Source organism: Trichechus manatus, unplaced genomic scaffold (assembly GCF_000243295.1).
Source record: "Trichechus manatus latirostris isolate Lorelei unplaced genomic scaffold, TriManLat1.0 scaffold00004, whole genome shotgun sequence".
NCBI classification, from domain to species: Eukaryota; Metazoa; Chordata; class Mammalia; order Sirenia; family Trichechidae; genus Trichechus; species Trichechus manatus.
The window spans coordinates 14,471,009-14,495,037 of NW_004443940.1; the positions used below are offsets into that span (position 1 = coordinate 14,471,009).

Sequence of the window (24,029 nt, forward strand, 5' to 3'; positions counted from 1 at the left end):
TCCTCAAAGTGATATCTTTGCTTTTTAACACTTCAAAGGGGTCTTTTGCAGCAGATTTGCCCTATGCAATATGTCCTTTGATTTCTTGACTGCGGCTTCCATCGGTGTTGATTGTAGATCCAAGTAAAACAAAATGCTTGACAACTTCAATCTTTTCTCCATTTATCATGATGTTGTTTATTAGTCCAGTTGTGAGGATTTTTGTTTTCTTTATTTATGTTGAGGTGTAATCCGTACTGAAGGCTGTAGTCTCTGATCCTCATCAGTAAGTTCTTCAAGTCCTCTTCACTTTCAGCAAGCAAGGTTGTGTCATCTGCATATTGCAAGCTGTTAATGAGTCTTCCTCCAATCCTGATGCCACATTCTTATTCATATAGTCCAGCTTCTCAGATTATTTGCTCAGCATACAGTTTGAATAAGTACGGTGAAAGGATACAACCCTGACACACATTTCCTGATTTTAAACCACAAAGTAGCTCCTTGTTCTGTTCAAACAACTGCTTCTTGGTCTATGTACAGGTTCTTCATGAGCACAGTTAAGTGTTCTGGAATTCCTATTCTTCCCAATGTTATCTATAATTTATTATGATCCACCCAGTCAAATGCCTTTGAATAGTCAATAAAGCACAGTTAAACTTCTTTCTGGTATTCTCTGCTTTTAGCCAAGATCCAGCTGACATCAGCAATGACAGTCCCCATTCCACATCCTCTTCTGAATCCAGCTTGAATTTCTGGAAGTTCCCTGTCAATATACAGCTGCAACCGCTTTTGAATGATCTTCAGCATAATTTTACTTGCATGTGATATTAATGATATTGTTTGATAATTTCCACATTCAGTTGGATCAGCTTCCTTGGGAACAGGCATAAATACGGATCTCTTCCAGTCGGTTGGCCAGGTAGCTGCCTTCCAAATTGCTTGGCGTAGATGACTGAGCACTTCCAGCATTGTATCCATTTGTTTTAACATCTCAGTGGGCATTCCATCAACTCCTGGAACCTTGTTTTTTGCCAATGCCTTCAATACATCTTGGACTTCTTCCTTCAGTACCATCAGTTCTTGATCACATGCTGTCTCCTGAAATGATTGCGCATTGACCAATTCTTTTTGGTACAGTGACTATGTGTATTCCATTCATCTTCTTTTGATGTTTCCTGCATAGTTTAATATTTTATCCGTAGAATTCTTCAATATTGCAACTGGAAGCTTGAATTTTCTCTTCAGTTCTTTCAGCTTGAGAAATGTTGAGCGTGTTCTTCCTTTTTGGTTTTCTAACTCCAGGTTTTGCACATTTCATTACAATACTTTACTTTGTCTTCTAGAGCCACTCTTTGAAATCTTCTGTCCAGCTCTTTTACTTCATCATTCTTCAGTTCGCTTTAGCTGCTCTATGTTCAAGAGTAAGTTTCAGAATCTTTTCTGACATCCATTGTGGTCTCTTCTTTCTTTCCTGTCTTTTAAATGACCTTTTGTTTTCTTCAAGAAACCCTGGTGGTCTCGTGGTTAAGGGCAGCGACCGCTAACCAAAAGGTCAGCAGTTTAAATCCACAAGGCACTTCTTGGAAACCCTATGGGGCAGTTCTACTCTGTCCTATAGGGTCGCTATGAGTCAGAATTGACTTGAGGGCAACAGATTTGGTTTTTTGGTTTTTTGTTTTCTTCATGTATGATGTCCTTGATGTTATTTCACAACTCATCTTATATTTAGTCATCAGTGTTCAATGTGTCAAATTTATTCTTGAAGTGGTCTCTAAATTCAGGTGGGTTTTACTCAAGGTTGTACTTTGGCTCTCATGGACTTGTTTTAATTTTCTTCAGCTTCAGCTTAAACTTGCATATGAGCAATTGATGGTCTATTGCACAGTCATCCCCTGACTTTGTTCTGACTGATGATATTGAGGTTTTCCATTGTCTCTTTCCACAGATGTAGTCAGTCTGATTCCTGTATATTCCATCCAAATGTCTAGTTTCCATTTATGTTGTTAAAAAAAGATATTTGCAATGAATAAGCTGTTGGCCTTGCAAAATTCTACCATGCAGGGATGTGGCTCCCAAGCCACGCAGTACAGCCTGGCTAGGAGGGGTGGAGATGGTACACAGCACCAGGTCTTCAGGAGACAGGAAAAGAAGGTAAGTAGAGAGAGATGAGAAACTGAGAAATGAAGAAAGACAAAAAAGAAAAGGGAAAAATATGTATATAAATAAAAAAGAAAAAAAATGCGCTCAGGGATTCCACCAGCATGGCTGTGCAGACTGGGGATATGGCTCCCAAGGCTCAAAGTACAGCCCAGCTAGAAGGGGCAGAGATGGCACATGGTGCCAGGTATTTGGTAGACACAAAAAGAAGGTTAGTAGAGAGAGACTTGAAACTGAGAAATGAAGAAAAACAAAAAGGAGAAAACAAACAAACAAAAAGGCCCCAGGAATCCAACCAGTGTGGTGGCAAGGACCAAGGAAACAGTTCCCTAGCTGAGTGACACTTCACAGCCTGTCAAGAAGAAGTAAAGATGGCACACAGAGCCAGGTGTTCCAGAGAAAGGAAGGGGAGGAGCTGAGAGGCAGGGAAGAAACCAAAAGAAGCTGAAAAAAGCAACACCAGCAACAAAGAAATGGCGCTGAAGGAGCCAGATGGTGTGCGCAGAGTGAATCCGTGAGACACGGAGCTGTCACCTCCTGGTCCAAGGTTGCTCAGCCTGCTGGAAAGAGGTGGAGGCTGAGCAGAGGGAAGAAGGGTACAGTGTATCACTGGTTACTGGGTGCTCTGTCTCCTGCTGGGAGCTCCCTGATGCTGCTTTCCCGTACTCCCTGTCTGCCTATCTCCGGCAGGAGTCCAAGATGGTGAATCCATGTAGTGTTAGCTGATAGGAGACCTCCGCCGGTATCTCTCCTTGCTCTCTGTTCTCTGTCAGTTTCTTATTTCACTCAGTTCTTGGTTGAGTTCTTTATCTCTTCATTTGATGCTTAGGCTTCCAGGATTGACATTTGTCTCTGTTTTACTTAGTTTTTCAGGTCTTTGCTGTGGAGGGACAGCGTGGTGCTTCTGTCTATAGCACCATGTTGGCCCCATTTCATTTTTGTTGGCTTTTAATTCCCCTTGATTCATGCTTCCACCACTCGTTTGTTAGTTTGTCATATGTGGTGGCTTGTGTGTTGCTGTGATGCTGGAAGCTACACCAGCAGAATTTCAAATGCCCACAGGGTCACCTATGGTGGACAGATTTCAGAGGAGCTTCCAGAATAAGAGAGACTGGGAAGAAGGACCTGGTGATATACTTCTTAAAAAAATGGTCGGTGAAAATTTATGAATAGCAGTAGAATATTGTCTGATATAGTGCTGGAAGATAAGCCCCACAGGTTGGAAGGCACTCAAAATACCACTGGGGAAGAGTTGCCTCCTCAAAGTAGAGTCTACCTTAATGATGTGGATGGAGTAAAGCTTTCAGGACCTTCATTTGTTGTTGAGGCACAACTCAAAATGAGAAGAAACAGCTGGAAACATCCATTAGTAATTGGAACGTGGAATGGAGGAAGTATGAATCAAGGAAAATTAAAAGTCGTCAAAAATGAAATGGGACACATAAAGATCAATCTCCTTGAAACTTACTGCAGCTCAAATTAAGGAAAGTAGTACATGTGATATCATAAAAACTGACTCCTCCCAGTCTCTTTTCTATCCTCCAGTGACTTCTAAATTTTACCTTCCTTCACCTTGAACCTGAGCCAAAACCACTGAGAGCTATAAATTTGAACTAAGTTTATTTTTTCAACAAGCTAAATTAACTTTCGTGTAACTTTATTTCTCTTTCCCTCACCCTTCACTCTCCAACTTCTCCTCAACTAACCTTCTTATTCTAAACAGAGCACAAAATAGGCCTGAAATATTAATTACTTTCATAATTTTCTTTTTATCCTCTGGGAGGTGTGGCGGCAGCAGGGAGGGTTTTGTCTATACCCCAGCCTTCACACAGACTCCAAAGAAATGAGATTGATACTTTGTTCAGCTTTCTTTCTAATGACTAGTAGCAAACACTACTGAGAAACTTGGTTATTTTAATGTAAGCAACTTCTTAGTTCTGCTTTTGAAAGCCACCCTCTGATGGTAGAATTTTAGCTACTGTGTGTGTGTGTGTGTTAATATCTCTCTTTAAATCTGTATTTTTCACCTATGTGTAAGATTCTAATCTTTAGTTTATACATGCTTCTGTCTATGCTTTTTTCCTCCCAATAAGATGTAAAGATTTTTTTCAGATTGAATGCTTTATTTTTCTGATTTACTGTCAGTTACATGGAGTAAGAAAACATTTTCCTCCTTTATATATACTTTCTTAATTCCTCCAAAATATTTCCTAAACCCTGTTCTTATTCTTTCCCCTATTTTTATTTTTCCCTAAAATAGATTGACTTTGTCATAGAAAATCATAAAGCCATCGGGATGATTTGCAAGGTAAGAGGTGGTGTTATTCTCAGTAACTGAAAGTGAGTTGTAGAAAAGGTGAGTCTTTAATGAGAGGCAAAACATCAGAGTTATCACATCAAAAGGACACCAAAAACAGTCATGTTTATTTCAAAACATAAGATTGACTCCATATTAATAAATACTTTTAACACTGAATGTAGGCAAATACTGTGCATGTTGTAAGAAGAAAATTTATGAAATAACCAGGAAAAAAGAAAAAAAAAAGATAATCCTGTATCTCTAGGCCACCAATAAGACAATCTGGGAGTAAGTAGAAATAGCCTCAGGAATGTCGTGTGGAAATGAGCAGGGGAAAGAAAAGAGCCAACAAAATCAGGAGCAATGTTCTCCATGGGTGATTCAAATGGTTAAGCACTCAGCTACTAACTAAAAGTTTGGAGGTTCAAATCCACTCAGAGGCACCTCGTAAGAAAAGCCTGGCAATCTACTTCCAAAAGATCACAGCCTTGAAAACCCTATGGAGCGTAGTTCTACTCTGACATACACGTCGTCACCATGAGTTGGAACTGACTCATTGGCAAGTGGTTTGCCTGTTTTTCCTCACTGTGGCCTTAAAATTTAAAATCTAGAGTTGAAAAATATATCTTCACCCATATAACTGGTTCTATGGGTGCCATCTTCCTCAGTTTTGGAGAAGAATCACTAGTTTGTAGATAAGATCAACAACTGGAAAGTAGTCCTGAATTTGAATCCAGGTCAGATCATTGTGGCATGTCAGAAAATGGGGCCATGGGGCCCCTCAGAGCCCAAGAAAAAGCTGTTATAGCTAGTGCTTAAAAGCTCAGGTACAGACCACAATATCACTAACCGGAGAGTCGAAGGTGCTCCACAGGCTGATAGCCACCACCACAAACTCTGTCTAGAGTCCTTTCAGTACCATCTTTGTATAAACTCAGCATCCGGTCAGCTGACCTGCAATCTAGTCTTCTACCCTCTAGGGCTCGGGGACACATTAGCCAGCCAGATGCTTAGGCCCCTCACCCATGGAGAGAACCCATCTGGCTTTTTTTTCCCCCTAAACCCTCAAATAAGACAGAATCCCGCAGATTTGAGGTCCCCTCTCTTAATGATAATGAACTGTAGAGAAATGCTCCCAAAAGGGACAAAGAGAGACCCCCTCTTAGATCAGCCTCAATAGAAGTGGAATATGAAGTGCTCTCAGTGGCTTCTACATGTGGAAAAAGACCCTCACTACTTCTGGCTTCCTCGGGTCTTTTTCTCAGAAGACATGACTTTTCTAGCTAAGGTAAGTGACCAAAAGTGTAAACCTAAAACCCATCACTTCAGTGTTGGCTCTCAGGAAGTTTCTTGGTAGGATGAGGAAGGAAGAAGAGAGTTCTCCATTTTTTCATTTGATCCTGCGGCCAAGAGTCATGGCCAAGAGCAAGTGGAAGACAGCTAAAGAGAGCAGAGGAGGTTTATGCCTAATACTCTTAGTGCAGATCTGCAACATTGTTCTAAAGGGAAGAGACCCACCACCAGTACTACCAATATAGCCTGAACTGGTATGTATCAAGGGCTAAGTTAGAGTCTCTGAAAAATCAAAAGGCAATAAACTAGCCAATACTGTGACAAGACTTGAAAACGTGTTCTGGCACAGGTGGAGACAGGTTAAGGCCAAAACTTAGCCAAAGAAGGGCCCCAACAGGACAACTGGAGGCACTTAACCTCCATGGGTATTAGAATCATAGGGCATTTTGTCTTTTAAGTGGAAGGACCTCAGAGATCTCCCAGTTCAACTGCATTTTTCAGAAGAGACTTGAGTCCTGGAGAGGGAGAGCAGCCCACCCAGACCACACAGCCTGCTTTTTCTGCTTGGGGCACATGAGGAGGGGCAAAGAGTTTCGGTGAGCAATGCTGTGCAGGTGAACTTCCAGCACATGGTTAATTACATTCAGAATCCCCTGCAGGAGATAACTTCCCACCCCTGGGCCCTTTCTCATTGATTCTTCACAGAAGTGGATAGCTGCTGGAGCGAGGGTATCTGGGAGGTTCCCTCGGGGTGGGTGAGGAGAAGCTGCAGGCGTGCCCTCACTTCCCAGTCCGGGAGGCCAGCTGGATGGCTTTGATCCATTCGATGCGCTCCTTGGAGGTGGCCGCTTCCAAGAAATAGTGCACCTCATCAGCTGTGATGATCTCAAAAAGGTTCTCTTCATCACTCTTCTTGCCTGGTGAGAGAGACAGTGAATGATAGTGCCCACAGATGCCCGAGGGCCACCTGGTCCACCCTCCCTCTGCAAGTAATGAAATCCTGGTTTCTCAAATGCTCTAAGTACATTAACTATATGGTTTTCAAGAGCACATACTGTATGATTTGGTTTATATAAAGAACGAAACCAAGCGAAGCCAGTTGATGCTGTTAAATGTCAGGAGGAGGGATAGTGGCTGGAGGAGAGCACAAATGGGGCATTTTGGTATTGATGATAACCCATTTCTTGATCTTCTAGGCCTGGTTATACGAGTGTGTTCACTTGGTGAACATTCATGAAGACATACTGTTACAACATGTACTATTTTCTGCATGTATATTGTACTTTGATCAAAAGAAAAAGAATGTAATAAGAAAAAAATTACGTGGTTTTCAAATGTATGATCATATCTATTATATGTATGTATGATCATATTGTATGATCATATCTATTATATGATTATACATATATATAGCATTCATATAGATAGCTAAGATGATCATATATACCTAGATTTTTATATATATATGTAGTTTTCAGAAATCAAGTAAAACCCTCAAGGAGAAACATTTTCTTTTCATAATTTATTAGCAAACTTATAAACTTAAACACCAATAGTGTTTAACAAAGTAACCCCCTTCTTTCTCTGCTAATACTCTAAACCAAGAGCTAACCCTAATACACTGGGGATGGGGGAAGCCCCAGACCCCCCACCACTGCTATCATTATAGCCTGAACTGGTTTTTATCAAGGGCTAAGTTAGAGTCTCTACTAAAATGTAAAAGACAATAAGCTAGCTAATACCATGACAAGACTTAAATGTTTACTTCAAATTAAAAAGCAATATGCTCCCTTTCCCGAAACTAAAACATAATCCTATGGGAAAGGGGTGTGGGCAGAATCAAGGGTTCTAAAACTCCAGGCTTTTGCAGCTCCAGCTCCACCTCTAGAACACCAACCAAAACAAACGCATTGTCATCAAGTTGATCCCAACTCATAGCAACCCTATAGGACAGAATAGAACTGCCCCATAGGGTTTCCAAGAAGCGGCTGGGAAACTCCAACTGCCGACCTTTTGGTTAGAAGCCCAAGCTCTTAACCACTACACCACCAGGGCTCCTACAGAACACCATACACCTAACATAGCATGACGAAACCAGGGTTTGGAATGTTTAAACCACATCTCCCCAGCAATACCACTTGTCACCAGCACCTGAGAAGTCAATCTTCATAAACATGGTTATTCCTTGCACCAAATCATAGACTGGTGCTCTGGAAGCGACAGGAAGGTCCTCTAGTGCCACCCACTCATTCTTAGAGGAGGAACGAAGGCCCAGAGGAGTCAGGTGGTTTGCTTCATGTTGTACAGCTAACTTACTAGCACAGACCCAACTCTAACCCCGGTGCTCTTTCCACCCACAAAACTGCCTCACTGCACCAAAGTTCCTTTTGTCTTGGGAGATTTCCCGGCCTGGGTATGTAAAAGACCTGCTTTAAAGAATGCAGCTGCTCAATTACAGAAGTCAGGAGATAATAAGCTCTCCATCTAAACCAGTTCTGAGGTGATGGGTTTTTCTCAGCATTGCTCAAGGATTTACTCAAGGTATCCACAAAGCCACTCCAAATCCCCCAGGCCTAGAGAGCCAGGAGTTGGGACAGAATAACTCTTGATATCTCCCAGGTTTTCAGACAGTAAAGTTGTTCACACTGGTATCTGATTGACTGCTGTTGGCTCAGAATCCCTACTTGCGAAAGAAAGTAGAAACTTATTCTTACCATCTGAGTTGCTCTCCACTGAAGTCACCACACATCCTCTCAGGTGAATCGCTCCCAGGGGTTCTTCCCCCTAGAGGAGAGAGAGTTGTTCCTCATGTTTCAATGTACAGTGTATGGATATACCTCATCCTGTTGGTGCAGAAGCCACACGGACCTACTCTGGTATAGATCAGGCCCCCAGAATAAATAAGAGCAGAAGGAGATCAAAGGAAACCTGCTCTAGATCTACAGTCCTTCCACATCCTCAACGCTCCACTTTAGTGGGGTCAGGGAGGTAGAAGGAGAAGACCCAAATCAATCTGGGCTTCACATCTGGAGGAAATAGCAGGGGAGCTAGAGAGGCTGCAGTCACCACATCCCATTAGCCCGCTAAAAGACAACTACATGTTTTCAGATCTCTTCAGTTCCATGCAACTGATATAGCAGTATAATCCTCCTAGGAGGGAATCAAAGAGCCCTGCGCTGAGAGCAAAGGCTGAGAACCCGACTCAGACAGAGTCATCTTTACGGAGTTGTCTTATTTTGTTGAGGAAAATCCTGCTACTAAATAATCAAAACCCAAAGGGCAGTCTTAAGTAAGCAATGTGCTCATCCAAATTGGCCTGGGAGAGGAATTCATCGCTTTTGTGCATATTAAACTAAGAATAAGTGTTAAGACTACATAGTACCCCTGAAAATATCAGATTGGGGCAAACAAAAAAAAAATTGTGTTGACTAAACAAATTACAATACAGTGGCATTTTCTTTCCTACATGAGCTTATGTTGGCCTCAAAGGCCTAAGATCTCGGCTCATTGCAATGAGAAGGGAGGAGGGGAAATTAAGAAGTGGGAGGGTGAAAAGTGAAAAAGGATATCAGCAGAACAGAAAGAAGAATGGTAGCCCAGCTAATAAATGCAGTGGAGGCTTCTAGTTGAATGAATTTGTCGACCACAGAATCTCACCCCTGCAGGGTCGTAGTAGTGCAGGTATGCAGGATCTTCTCTCAGAACGAACTTCCTCACTTTCCAGTTTTTCCTCCTATGGCCCTGTATCCAGGATCAACAAAAGGAAAGGAATGATGAGTTCTTAACGTCACTTTGTCATGTAGTTGCTATATAATATTCTTTGCTGAATTGAAAGAAAAGACGAAATATAACTTCAGGAGAATCAAGCCTCAACCCTATGTACAACTGGAGTCCCGAGTGGTGTAAATGGTTAACATGCTCGGCTGCTAACCGAAAGGTTTGAGGTTTGAGTCTATTCAGAGGCAACTCAGAAGAAAGACCTGCCAATCTACTTCCAAAAAATCAGACACTGAAAACCCTTTAGGGAGCACAGTTCTACTCTGACACACATGAGGTCGCCTTGAGTCAGAATCAACTTGATGTCAACTGGTTCCTGGTTATGCACAACATCCCATGTGAGGCAATGCGAAGAATACAAAGAGGTTTAAGACATGGCCCTGCTCTTCAAGAGTTTATAATTTATGTGTAAATATAAAATAGCAAATGCTAAAATCAAATAATCTGTATAAATAATGAGTTTCAAAGGAATTAAATAAGGGATGTGTAATTGTGGGCTTTGGTTGTCAAAGAAAGCTTCATAAAGACCTCCACTAACCCATGTGGGACACACAGGATTTAGACATGCAAGAAAGAGGAGGGAAGACAATTGATAACCAAAAAGCAAAATTGGGAATGCACAAAGCAAATTCAGACGTTGATAAAGAAGACCCGTCTGGCTAGAACGTGGGGTTGATGAAGAGCAGCAGAGCAAGGCTAGAAAAGTGGACAGGGGCTTAGCAAAAATGCAAGAAGGGCTTAGCAAAAATGCAAGGTGGGGGAACTGCTGATGGCTTTTGAGTGGGAGTGGCATTTATTAATTATATGTAGATTAATATGGCAACAACGCTCGGGACCGACCACCTGACTAGACTGAAGGAAAACCAGGGGCAAGACAATAAAGGAAAAAGGAGGTCAGTAGGGAATTATTACAGCAATCCAGGCATAAAACTATCAGGAACTAGCCTCAGGTAGCAGCAATGGAAAACGGAAGGAATAGTGGCTGTAACAGACATGACGAATGAAGAACAGAACTTGGTCCTTCTCAACAGCATTCAACACGGACATCATCTAGACTGTGAGTGTCGAGGACTTTGTGTCTTATTTATCTTTATTTCCCCAGTGCCCTACACCGTGCCTAGCACCCGAAAGCTGCTTAATATCAGTCAGTAATCGCCTTGAGCTACCTAGTTATTTCAATTATCTTCTAGCAGTTTTCTAAAATGACACAACAAGCCTGATTCTATGATTTCCCACAGACAAGTCAAATAATTTAAATAACTCCAGAAACCAAAAAGTAAATTATTAGACAAGAAGGCATAGAGTTTCTACCTTGTCAATAGGAAGAATATTATTTGTAATTTCTAAACCACCACATACTGACAAGCACATACACAAATTTTCCAATATTTTTCATTGTGCTTGTGTAGAAAGCAATGAAAAAACTGTGATGTTAACAAACAGTGCCTTCTTCATAATGCCAGCTCAGAGGAGTTTAGAGGGAGCTTTCAAGAAGGAGCCGAAATTATCTTGTCAAGCATTTGGTCACTTCCAAAGAGTCTTTTACTTGCCTAAAGAATGGAGCCAGGAAGCTGCCCTGTAGAGTCATATGGCAAAAAAGAAAATATTTCTATCTGCTGTATCATGTTCAAAATGGCTTTTACAAAGCCACACCTTCTAAAAGTGTGAACTCCTGCTCTTTGCCTTAGCTAATATTGTCCATAAGATAAAGACACTCAAGCTTCCACCCCACAACATTTCCTCCTGACTGGCAGACACACATTTCCTGCTCTCTTATGCAATCGCTGGAAACCCTGCTGATACAGTGGTTAAGAGCTACAGCTGCTAACCAAAAGATCAGCAGTTAGAATCCACCAGCCTCTCTTTGGAAACCCTATGGGGCAGTTCTTCTCTGTCCTATAGGGTCACCATAGGTCGGAATCAACTCGATGGCAAAGGGTTTCTACAAGTGTTTATTGCCTACTGTAGACCAAGGAGGATGCTGAACTCTGCAGCAAATGTAAGAAAAGTGTATACAGTACATTGTCCCTCCCCCTCCCAGAATCTACAGTGTGGCTGAGAATTAAACAATGAGATATTTTATTCATTGTCATAACAGAATGAATTATATAAAAAAAGGATTTTATTGAATACAGTCCAATTTCATTCATTCTCAAACTTGCTACGTTCCCCAAGTAGGATTATTTCTCCTGAAATAGGGAGGAGGAAGAACTGGGAAGGACTGTCCTTCCATTGGGCCCAGCAACTTCCCACCTGTGTGGTACGGAGCACAGGCTTCCTTTCTCATGATGAATGCACCTTCCATGCAGGTGACCTATGGCTAACTCCAAGCAGGAGTGGTTTACTTTTTGTGGAACGTAAAGAGGAAATTTTTACAAATTCCCTCAAGTGATTTTGATATGAGCCAGGGTAATAAACACTGAACTAAGAGATTGGAAACATTAAAAAGGAACATCAATTCAATGAGAATTTTGAATTCTCTCAAAAAAAAAAAAAAATGCAAAGGAAAGACTATAGAAGAACGAAATTCCCAGCTGCACATGAATCTGTTTTCTTTATGTAACAAAGAAGCTTATCATGATGACTATTTAAATAGTTGTATTTTGATACTAAAACCAAAACCAAACCCATTGCCATCGATTGGACTCCGACTCATAGCAACCCCGACCCTATAAGACAAAGTAGAACTGCCCCGTAGAGTTTCCAAGGGGCACCTGGTGGATTCCAACTGCCAGCCCAGCACTTAACCACGCTGCCGCCAGGGTTGCCATTTTGATACTAGGACAAATTAAACCCGTTGCTGTCAAGTCCATCCCGACTCATAGCAACCCTATAGGACAGAGCAGAACTGCCCCGCAGGGCTTCCAAGGAGCAGCTGGTGGATTCGAACTGCCAACTATTTGGTTAGCAACCGAGCTTTTAACCACTGTGCCACCAGGGCCCTGGGACAAATTAGCCTCTAAGAAAAAGATTAGCTCAAAGTTTCTCATCTGTGGCTGCACACAGACCTCTTGGGAAGCTGTAAAAATACCGATGCCTGGCTCCCACCCAGAGATTCTGATTTAATTGGCCTCAAGAACAATTTTAACAGCTCCCAGGGGATTGAATGCGAACCAACGGGGCTAGCTCAGGCTAAATTGTACCTATCAAAGGTCAAGTAAAATAAGCTAAAGGAAAACTCTTACGTTTATTTCCAGTCCTCATTATCTCAGGCACCCATTACTCTCAGCCCATTTTTGGCCATCCAGGGTCTCCCACTGGGGAACTTTACCCAGACATGGCTCCAGTCCAGCCCAAACTTTAGACTCCTCCTTTTCAACCTCTATGCTCAGTTTTCTCAGGGCCCCTTTCTAGACTAGGCCTTGTCTGATCGACTAATTCAAGAACAGGCATTAATGGCTGATAACAATATAGAATTATAGAAGGGATCAGTAAAAATAAGGAACTAGTGAAATCCCCTCCCGGTTACTCTTGTCTTACAGCCACCTTCTGGCACCTTTAACGCAAAGAGCCAGGAATGTAGGAATGTTTGGCAGAGCCAATGAGGGCAAACTTTGTCCTGTGGGCAACTGCCAGAGCCTGTCCTATTACTGTAAATAGGCAGTCCCTGCCCCTAGGGTTTTTCCTTTAATCTAGTCAACTGGTCACCCTGTCATAAAAAGATATTCAGTGTTGTCCATGAATTTTTTCTAAATTGTTGCTATATATTTCCTAAAATCTGGAGTTCAGGTATTTTCCTCACTAATGTCCCTCTTCCCCAGTGGAACCCAAAGTCCGTATCTATACCTAACCTTAACGAGCCCACAGCCCCTTTCTAAATGGGAATATATGCTCTGCTTTGGTTCTTCCCTCCTGGCGCATCTCATCAATCACGAAGACAGAGAGCAACCAGGTTCCCTCTGTTATATACAGTACATCGCATTGCCAGGAAGGCAAGACCTTGGCCCTGTAACGCAGCCTTGGCCTCTGTGACACCATGTGCCATCAATTTGTTTCACCCTGAATACTCCCATGTCCTCCTGCTACTTCTTCCTCTAACCAGGTGCTGGCCCTAGCTTCATCTCTCATTTCCAGCCTTTGTATTCCCTTACCTCTTGGCATTGCATGCCTTGGCACCTGGTAACTGACTCAAGCTTTCAGCTCACCCCAGCCCTTGCCTCCCAGACTGACAGTAACATGTACCTGCGGACACCTGGCTATTGCCCTTGACTTCCGCCCAGGATGATGCCCATGCCCTCAGACTGGACTTGACCTTTGCCTGCTATTCCCGCAGAGTTGGCCTCAGGCATACCTGGTTTGGGTCTTGCCGCACCCTACTCACAATCTGCAATGTCACTTCCTTGCTGTCAATGGTATACAGCTTTTCTCTTTTGTGTGTTGCCTATTCCTGTTTCCTGGTTATTTTACAGGAAGGCGGGACGGGCAAAAAACGGAAGTACATTTACCATCAAACATCTGTCTTTTGGATGGCATCTCTTAACCAGTTTATTTCCTCCAGCTAATGAGAAGGGCAATAGCTTTCTTGAAACTCCTCTTTTTCCTATGATATTGATAAAAGGGGAGTTTTCTTATTTTTCTGCCTGTCTCAGTCCTCCTGACCTAATGCCACTTTGATCATCTGCTTCTCTATTTTCCTATCTTTCACTCTGTGGGTCTCACGTTCCAGTTGACTGTTGGTTAAATTGGTTCTGTTACGTATAAGGTCGCCATGAGTGGGAGCTGATTCTACGGCAACTAATAACACAACGTTGGTTAAACAACTAAATACCATTTGGTCATTTAGAAATAAAAAGGACATGATAAGGGAGAAAGGCTAGAAGGGAATAGTGGTGGTCACTCACCTGCTTGAGTAAACATCCCTGCTTGATAATGATCCCTCTGAATTCTTCTTTGAGAATCACGTCATCATCACTGGAATTCTCTTCACAGAAAAACCCACTGTCTGGCTATTGGGAAACCAAACAGCAAGTTCACTTTACCAGTCTCGGGTGTATTGCTACATGTACAAACTCCCCCTCACCCTCCCCTCCAGCCACCATGTTCGACTCCTCCTTTTCTTTCCCCCGCTTTTGCATAGCCCAATCTGAATGTTAAGGGTTATCTTTGGTTAGCAAGTTTCCCCTTCCTTTTTATTTTTACATGCTGCTCCACTCCTCTCTTCTCTCAGGTGTGATCTCATCAACATCCCTTCATTTTCTTGGGTTTCTCAAGCTATGCTCTAACTCTAGCTCAATCCTCCTGGTGGTGCCTATTTCCACTCTCAAAGCTTTCTTCCTCTTAGGACCTCATGTCTGGATCCTTGAGAACAGAGGGAACTAATCCATAAGACACGATGTAATTCCATCTCTATTGCCACATTTCGCCCCTTCTCCTGCTTTGAGAAGACTGAGAGCAGCTGTCCATCCTCGTCCTCTGAGATCAGGAGGCAATCGAGACCACCTAGCTATAGAAGGGGACGCTGGTGGCACAGTGGTTAAGTGCTATCGCCGCTAACTGAAAGGTCAGCAGTTTGAATCCACCAGCTGCTCCTTAGAAACCGTATGGGGCAGTTCTACTCTGTCCTACTGGGTCGCTGTGAGTTGGAATCAACTTGCTGGCAATGGGTAACAGGTAGCTATTGAAGAGGAACCACTGTGAGGGCTATTTTTAGGATCTTCATTTAAATGGCTATATAAGACCAGACGGAAGGTCTAACAAAACAACAATAATACTGTTAGTAAAACTTCCCCCAAATGAGAAATGAAAGTCTCTGGGGGATATTCACTTCTTTGTGGTAGGAAGGCTGGTTCTCTTAGATTAAGCAGCTTCCTAATTTCTATCCTCTGATCCAGAATAGAAACAAAACTAGCAAAATCCCCTGAGATAGCTACTGCTGTGGGATTTCTCATGTAGCCCAAGATTAGATCCGTATTGTGTAACTCAGTGTTTCCCAACCACAAGTAAGCATACCATGGGAGGAACACAGATGATGGGAGGAAGTAACTCGGATGAAAATTTTTGTATTAATAGTTGTGTATTTTTATGTATATTTGGGGAAATACAACTAGCACATCACACTTGAGATTTTATGGATCCTCCTCTAGAGAGGAAGCTCTGTGGGGGCCTGGGCTTTTGCTGTTTTGTTTTGGGGTTTTTTGCTTGTTTGTTTTATTTCCACTGCTCTTATCTCCTTTGCCTAGGAAAGTGCATGGCGTGGACTGTTGTGTTGTTGTTGGGTGCTATTGAGTTGATCCTGACTCATAGCAACTCTATAGGACAGAGAAGAATTGCCCCATGGGGTTTCCTAGGTTATAATCTTTATGGGAGCAGATGGCCAGGTCTTTCCCCCATGGAGCTGCTGGGTGGGTTTGACCCACCAACCTTTCGGTTAGCAGCCAGGTGCTTCACCACCAGCGCTCTTTTGGCATGTAACTAGGGCCTAGTAAAGTTTTATAAATGAATTATTGCATAGGACAAGAATAGATACATTCCAGTTTAATAAGTAAGCCAATTTAAAGATAACATAGAGTAAATAATAATTTCCTTTAAACTAATTCGTTTAAACGTGGCAGGCACTGTGGAAGGGGACAGCTGCTATGTCTGCGAAGCATTGGTGTAATTGAAGCTCCGAATGGGCCTTGAGGTTTCAGGCATTTCCTTTACCTCCCTGGGCAATCTCTTGACTCCTTGCCATCTGTAACCGCTCTCTGTAGGCCCTTTCTTTCGCGTGTATGTGGATAAGAACGGAAATCAATCTAGCATCTGCCCAGGCAGCCCCATGACACCAAGAACACATGGGTAGCTTTTCTCACTTACAAAGTAGTAGAAAGCATCAGGGTTGTCCAGGAAAGGGTTTTCAGAGGTGCCATCCACCGCAGTCTTGGACAGGTCTCCAGCGGGCTGCAGGTACCCTTCATTGAGCAGTGAGGAGGCAATCATGAGACCTTCCTGGCGATTCCGAACAGACTGGTTGGATACCAGCCAGTCAATGACACAGGTACCTGGATGGGACCATCAGAAGGAAGGTTAATTCTCCTTAGCAAAGAGCAAGACCCTGACAATCACCCCTCAACTGGCTCCAGGGCACCCAATCGTCTCACTTGCCTCATCTTCCCTATTATTCCAAGAAGGAAAGAGGGAAATCAGTGAGCTAGCTACCTGCAAAAAAGAGCAACCATGTAAAGGGTTTTCTAAGCATCTACATGCCACTTACGGAGTCCCTGGGTGGTGTAAGCAGTTAATGTGCTTGCCTAGTAACCATAGGTTGGCAATTCAAGTCCACCCAAAGATGCTTCAGAAGAAAGGCCTGACAATCTACTTTTGAAAAACCAGCCATTGAAATCCTATGGAGCACTGTTCTACTCTGACATACATGGGGTCACCATGAATCGGAGGCAACTCGACGGCAATTGATTTTACATACCGCTTAAGGAGGCAATGCATGCATCAAAGAAATAGTTTGTACTAACCCATTCAATTCTTCCACGAATGAACAAAGATATACTGAGCATCTACTAGGGGCTAGGTACTGTGATGGGTTTCGGGATACCGCACTTAAGGAATCTAACAGGGAGAGACGGGTGATAAAGAAGGAAGTGTTCCAACAATTGCTCTACTCTAGATGGATACAGTGGAGCTGCTGGGTCAAACCTGCAGGGAGGCATTGATAGCGGCAGTGGTGAGATGGGACGTTGTGCGTCCCCTGTCAGGAAGAAATTCATAGAGGAAGTGACACTGGGCTGAGGCTTAAAAACTGAGTAGGTGGTTGCCAAGTAGATGAAGCAGAGGCTGTGAAGAACCAGCACAGGCTGACGGAGCAGCATCATGAACAGATGCACGGGGGCATGAAGCAGCCCCATGGGAGAGGAGGCAGAGTCGGTGGAAAGAAGGCAAAAGGGGACAAGAGGGGGAGGAAGGCACAGGGTTGGGTGGGGAGAGCTCCAATGGCACATTAAGAAATGTGGCAATGAGGAGCCATGGCAAGTTTTTAAGCAGAGAAGTCACATAATCATAAAAAAGAGTTGCCATCGAGTTGATTCTGACTCATGGCGACCCCACGTGTGTCAGAATAGAACTGTGCTGATTTTTTGGAGGTAGATCACCAGGCCTTTCTTCTGAGGAGCCTCAGGCTGGACTCAAACCGCCTACCTTTTGGTAACCAGCTGAGCGTGTAAACGGTTTGCACCACCTGGGGACTCCTGACATATCATATGTGTCCTAAATTAAAATTGGAGGCCATCATTTGGAGTCATCATCACACCTTCGCAGGTCTAATGGGGACTTGAGAAGTCATTTAATTGACCTTCTGCCTCGAGATGGGACCGTGAAGAGAATGAAATGAAGCTGACCCATCGACTGAATTATAGCAGGCTCCCATTAGGCTCTGTATGAAAAAGGGTGTGTTCCTTAGAAATGTAGCCCATGGGGAAGCCAACAACATACTAGCCAGCGAGCCCTGGGTCATCCAGGCAAGAGCAGTAAGGTTATTACCAGCCTCAAAACATGCTGAGAGCAATTGGTTGGTGAGTCTTCCATGAATTTCACCTGTGGAAAGCTTTTGTGCACTTATCTTTCTCTATCACGATAACTCATGGACACTGCATTACAGCTTTTATTTCTTACAACAACCCTGTAAACGAGGTAGGGCAGTAGTTACAGACCTCATTTTAAGGATGAGAAAATTAAGTCTTACAGAGTTTAAGTGACATTAGGCCATAAGTGACACCTACAACAGGCCTTAACCCTGGATTCCACGCTTATGCAATTAGACATGCTGAAGCTTGAGAGACAGGTTCAGCCTAGTCTCCCTGTTACCTGACACTCCAGGTCCTCTGTCCTGTGTCAACACTGCCTGGGGCCCAGTCTCTGCCGCAGACTTCATCTCCCTGCTGAGACCACCTGACTTTCACAAGAAAGCTCCACAGCACCTGAATTTCTAGGACCCACCCTGCCATTCAATGGAAAGGACTTAAGAAATTCTCACCCAATACCCTGGGACTACACATTCAAACTTCCTCCTTTGGCCTTCCTTTTGCCTGAGGCTCTGTCCTGGTGTTGGGGTCCTGCCTTGCTCTCGCCAGTTTCCCTTACCACTGCCCATAGCTTGGTATTTTAATCCTAAATCTCAGTCCAGACTTTCCTGATACTAACTGGCTGCTGCCTTAACTCTCTGAGGCTGAAATCTCATGGGGTGCTACTCTGTTACCCCGTATCATGCTCTTTGCCCCTTCACCTTCCTGACCCTGACTGGACCATTTTCATGGATTATCTATTGACTGAATGTCTTCACATTCTGTATCTGTTGTATCCCTCTCAGAGTTTTCTCCCTTTACCTCTCTTACCAACCTAAGTAAGCCCTGTCTGGCTTCTAACAAGACTGGTCCCAAATTTTACCTCCCATTCTGCCCCTTAATGAACCACAGAGTCCCTAAGTGGCCCAAATGGTGAAAGTGCTCATCTGCTAACAGAAAGGTTGTCAGTTTGAGTCCACCCAGAGGTGCCTAGGAAGAAAGGCCTGATGACCTACTTCTGAAAACTCATCCTTTGAAAACACTATGGAGCACAGTTCTATTCTGACACACAAGGGGTCATCATGAGTCGGAATCGACTTAACGGCCACTGTTGTTTTAATGAAACATCAGTCCTACCAGGCTGGCTGATTGCTTTACCTGGACACACATCCTGCCCTTCTCTGCCTCCACAACTTTGGCCTCACCATCCTTGCCCTGCCTCCTTATCAGAAATCTTCTTTACAAATATTTAATGACATTCTGTCCATCTAAGCACCACTCCTTTTCCATCCTTTTTTCTGAACTCACAGAACTGACTGTGCAGACATACGGCATCTTTAGTCATAACAAAAACATTGCGTGTTTGCGCCATATCACACTTACTTACTACCCACCAGGCACTGTTCTAAGCACGTTGCAGTAAGCCGATAAGGTAGGTGCACTATGATTATCCCCATCTTACAAACAAGCAAAGCAAAGAAAGGTTAAGTAATTGACCCAAGGTTTTATACCGAGCAAATTGAAGAGCCAGGATTTGAACCCAGGCGGTCTGGCTTCAAAGACCATGTTTTTAACCACTATACCATACTGCCTAAGCACATAATATTTAATGCCTGACCCTGTGCAGCCATGTGACGTCCCTAATATTGTTATTTAAGTCTTACATGTTATGTCGTAACCTTTGTTTATAGTAGTAAGGATCACATCTTACTCAACTCTGTGTCTGCTGCCAGCAATTCTTACCATAATACCATTTATTGAAAAAAATGACCCTTTGAATGCTATATCTGGAACTTCTAAAACTTTATCTTGAACAACAAAGTTCATTGCTACCCTTCTGTCTGTTTCCACACCGAGGGAATTTTAATTCTCACATCCACCAGTCTGCAGACTGTGACCCTGTCCCCCCATCGTGCCCCACGCCCCCTTCCTCACACACAAGGCCCAGGCAGAGCTCCGTATCACCTTCCCCAGCTGCCCATTCCATGCTTGCAAGGTCTTTTACCTGTGAAACAGTGATTGAAAATCTTCTTGTCCTTCTCAAGCTTCAGTTCTTTTACTCCTTTTTCAGCATCTTTCATGGACAAATACAAGGCACTGCACAGAGATGAAAACAGACAGGTGAATGGAGAGCATTTCAGAAGGGCTTGTCCTCTCTGGGAGTCGTCACCTGGGAGAGGCCGGCTAGGAGCACAAGCTCCCGCCTCCCCAGGTGACCCTGAGCCTAATCTCCCCACCACATCGTAAGTCGTTAAAGGACGAACGGAGTTCATATGCCGTAACTCTGCGGTCTGCACAGCACTTAGCAAAATGCACTAGGAAGGTACTGCGTGTATCTTGAATTTATTAAGCTTTTTGGTCACTTAATTCCTGTTGTCTGAGGAGAGTTGTCCCCAGTTAGGTGCCAAATATTAAATGTTCTTGGGGCCAATTTTCCATACCCAGTCAGAGCCTGACATTCTCATGTTCTGGATCCTTCAGGGCCCTCAATCCTCATGTCCCAGTTCTTTAAGGGTCTTCAAGTGTAGACATTTGAAGGTGTAGACATTTGCCTCCAAGGTGAACGTTTTGACTGAGCTTACCTCTTACTCTAAACATAATAAGGGCTAAGGCAAAATTTTTGTCCGTGAAATGATAAACCAAAAATAGCTTTATCCACACATTCCCAAGCAATAAAAGCATGCCACTTCCATGTATCCTGTGGTTCCACGTAGCCAGAGCATCGTTCCACTTAGCCCTGACAGCTGTGGCCAGGAATGCTGCCAGCCAGCAGATGCAGCTGGACTAGGTGCCGCCTAGTCTTGGTTCTTCACCAAGAAACCTCCATGGTGAGGGAAGTTGCTCAATCTCGCTAAGTTCAGTTCTCAAAATTTATCAAATTCCCGAAATATACCATACCCTGCGTTAGGCTTATGGGAGGGGTGTCTTCAGTCCCCTCTCAGGGACCACCCCCCACCAAGTAAACAGAATCCCTGCTGGACCTTTGAAGCAGCCAGCATGGGCTTCTTCCTGACAAGGCTGCTGTTTCCGGGTATGCTTGACAGAAAAGCAAAACTAACAGGAAGAAAAGAGGCTCCTAGAAAAAGGGGTTCACTGACAGGAGAAGATGCAAGATATGAAAAATGCAGGGAGGAAGGGGCCCTGTTCCCAGCCCCTGTCAGACGCTGAGTTTACCTATTTGCCTCTGATTACCTTTAGGCTGCAACTCTTACCTGCGACTCCAAGACAGCCAACACCAAAAACTAAACCAAACGCACTGCTGTAGAGTCAACTCTGATTCATAGAGACCTTACAGGACAGAGTAGAACTGTCTCCTAGGATTTCCAAGGAAACAGCTGGTGGACTCGAACTGCCAACCTTTTGGTTAGCAGCCGAGCTCTTAAGTACTGCACGACCAGGGCTCCCAGCCAAAGCCAGGGGCCATTAAACTAGGTCAGGACTCAAACAGACTCCGCCTACGATCATTGTTGACCCAGTGGGCCCTTGCTGACTGGGTGAATGCTTGAACTTGAAACTTTGTTTGCTTGGACACGCAGCACCTGCCTTTTCCTCACTGTGTAGAGATCCTGGAACTTGCTTTGCAGACTAACTTTTTATGGTTGATTCATAAATGCGATATAAGTTGCCCCCCCTCCCCAAAAAAAGCCAAAGCCATTGTCATCAAGTCAATTCTGACTCATAGTGACCCTATAGGACAGAGTAGAACTGCCCCATAGAGTTTCCAAGGAGTGCCTGGGGGATTTGAACTGCTGACCTTTTCAGTTAGCAGCCATAGCACTTAACCACTCTGCCACCAGGTTTCCTGAGTTGCTCAAGTTGCCCAGAACAAGGGAATTTATACTCCATTAGCCTCTTTGCAGCAGTTAGGCCATAGAGAAGCCACATTTACTCCTGTAGACCCAGGTAAACATCTTAGTACTGCCAGTTACTAAGGTAACTGCCAGTATCAGCCGGGAAGAGTGAGTACAGCTGACAGAAGTGGTCAAAGCAAGCCTTGGAGCAGGACCTGCTGTGAGATTTCCTCAAAGGAGAAAAGGGAATGGACAGAGAGAAGGAAACAGAAAATCACCTTAAGTCAATGGTTTCTGGTAGTCGAATGGACCTCCTGGTGGATTTCCTCACAAACTTCTGGCCTCCTTCAATACATTTAATGGCTTTCTTGGTGTCCCGAACCCAGGCATCTCTCTCCTCCAGGAAGGCTGCCTGGAAGAAGTGGTCCTGCTGTTTGGTCGTAGTGATCTTAAACACAAACTAAAAATCAAAACACACCCATTAGGAATGATGCCTTCCAAGGGGCTGAGGCCCCTTATAAAGCAGACCAGTTGCCCCAACCTTGTTCTGGAAGTGCTTGGTTCTCTGGTTCCAGATCCAAAGCCCAGGGCAGAGTGTGGTGGGAACGACTGGTCCAAGGAGCACCATTCACACTGCAGGCTGTGCCCTTGTCACGTCAGCGCTTGCCAAGGTGTTCCCTGTGGCTAGTGATGCCAACTCACCATTCTTTTGCCGAAGTCCTGACAAGGGCTAGTCAGAGTGCTTCCCTTCAGGGGGATCATTCCTTTGGGGCTGTTGTCACTTTTCTTCTTATAGAATTCAATTCCATCTTCTAATAATACAACCCACATGGGCTTCCAGGTGTTGAACACACTCCCCTGAAACGACAACAAAAAGAGCTGACATGGGTGGAGGCTCTTTGTAAACTACATTTTCTTCCTCAATGGAGTGATTCTGTAGTTTCTTAGAGTCGGCTTTAAAAATGTTTCATGACATCATCTCCTGCTGTTCCAACATAATCCTCTCTAATGGGTGACTTCTTGAGGTGCCCTTCTAATTTCTACATCTGGCCGTTTGCTCTAGCTGTCCCCGCTGTCTGAAATTCCCCTTGCCAATGCTACCCCACTGCTCTTTCTCTCCTTGAACTTTCTGCATCCTTCAAAAAAAAAAAAAAAGGCCTATTACCATCGAGTCAATTCAGACTCATGGCAAACCTATGTGTTATATAGTAGAACTGCTCCATAGGGTTTTCTTGGCTATAATCTTATGGAAGCAGATCACCAAGTCTCTCTTCTGTGGCACCACTGGGTGGGTTCAAACCACCAATCTTTAGGTTAGTAGTCAAGTACAAACCATTTGTGCCACCCAAGGACTCTCCACATCCTTCAGGGCTCAGCTTAGCCCAACTCATTTGTGAAGCCTTTCCAAACTGCACCAGCCCATCCTCATCTCCTGGGGATCACTGCCTTCTTTTCTTATGGGTTGTGCCATGTATTCTGGAACTTTATTATATGCTACATTATAAAGTTCTTCAGTTGTCTTAAGTGAGGTCATCTTTTCTCCTCTGTGGCAATGACATCACCAGATACTTTCATTTGCTCATGGTATTGAGCACATAGTAGATGTTCATTAAAATCAAGGGAAAGATTATTCCCCAAACTGCCAAATGCTAGCTGCCATCACACTTCACTGAAAAAAGTGACAAATCCTTCTCATTCTCTAATTAGCCCCCACTCAGACCCTTCCCTGCTATAATTTCCCTAAGCCTGCATCTCTCTTAGGTCACATGGTTCGCAGCACCAGGAACCACAAGGAACCATCTAGCCATAAAAGTCTCACCCCTTGGTGATGTGTAAGAACTGTTAGCATGTCTTCCATCTGGAACTAGATGCTACCATAACTTTAGAATATGGTTCATATATTTTTGTCTTCATTTAGTTTGAAAAATATAACTGGTTTCTTTCAGGGGAGAAGAAAAATAGAAAAATGGATAATCATTGATGTTTGGTTGGAAGGGTTTTTTGTTTTTAGGAAATTTCGATTTTTGAGAGTTTGTCAGAATAGATGAAAGAGACAAATATTCTAAAGCCAAAAATGTAGTAAGGTTTCTTTTTTTACTACTACTTCTCACAATATAGTCTACTGACCAATTGACTCACTGAATGTGAATGTATTTAAAAGGTGGCCCCGTCCCAAATCTGCCTTCGCTTCTAACACTCTGGTTTGGCTGCTGAAATTGTTGACTCTTAGAAGACCTCATTCAG

General features: G+C 43.6%; 1 protein-coding gene across 1 annotated transcript in view; it reads right to left on the bottom strand.

The window, feature by feature from the left end:
* Positions 1–4,524: 4,524 nt before the first annotated feature.
* The window catches only part of PLEK (pleckstrin), a 33,559-nt gene continuing 14,054 nt past the window's right edge, over positions 4,525–24,029 (bottom strand). The window contains exons 2-9 of the mRNA XM_004369253.2: positions 22,488–22,643; positions 22,064–22,245; positions 20,000–20,091; positions 16,301–16,485; positions 14,347–14,451; positions 9,386–9,469; positions 8,443–8,512; positions 4,525–6,645 (exon numbers count right to left, since the gene is read on the bottom strand). Coding sequence (XP_004369310.1) covers positions 6,509–6,645; positions 8,443–8,512; positions 9,386–9,469; positions 14,347–14,451; positions 16,301–16,485; positions 20,000–20,091; positions 22,064–22,245; positions 22,488–22,643 — 1,011 coding nt within the window. The 3' untranslated portion in view covers positions 4,525–6,508. The remainder of the gene's footprint in view (positions 6,646–8,442; positions 8,513–9,385; positions 9,470–14,346; positions 14,452–16,300; positions 16,486–19,999; positions 20,092–22,063; positions 22,246–22,487; positions 22,644–24,029) is intronic.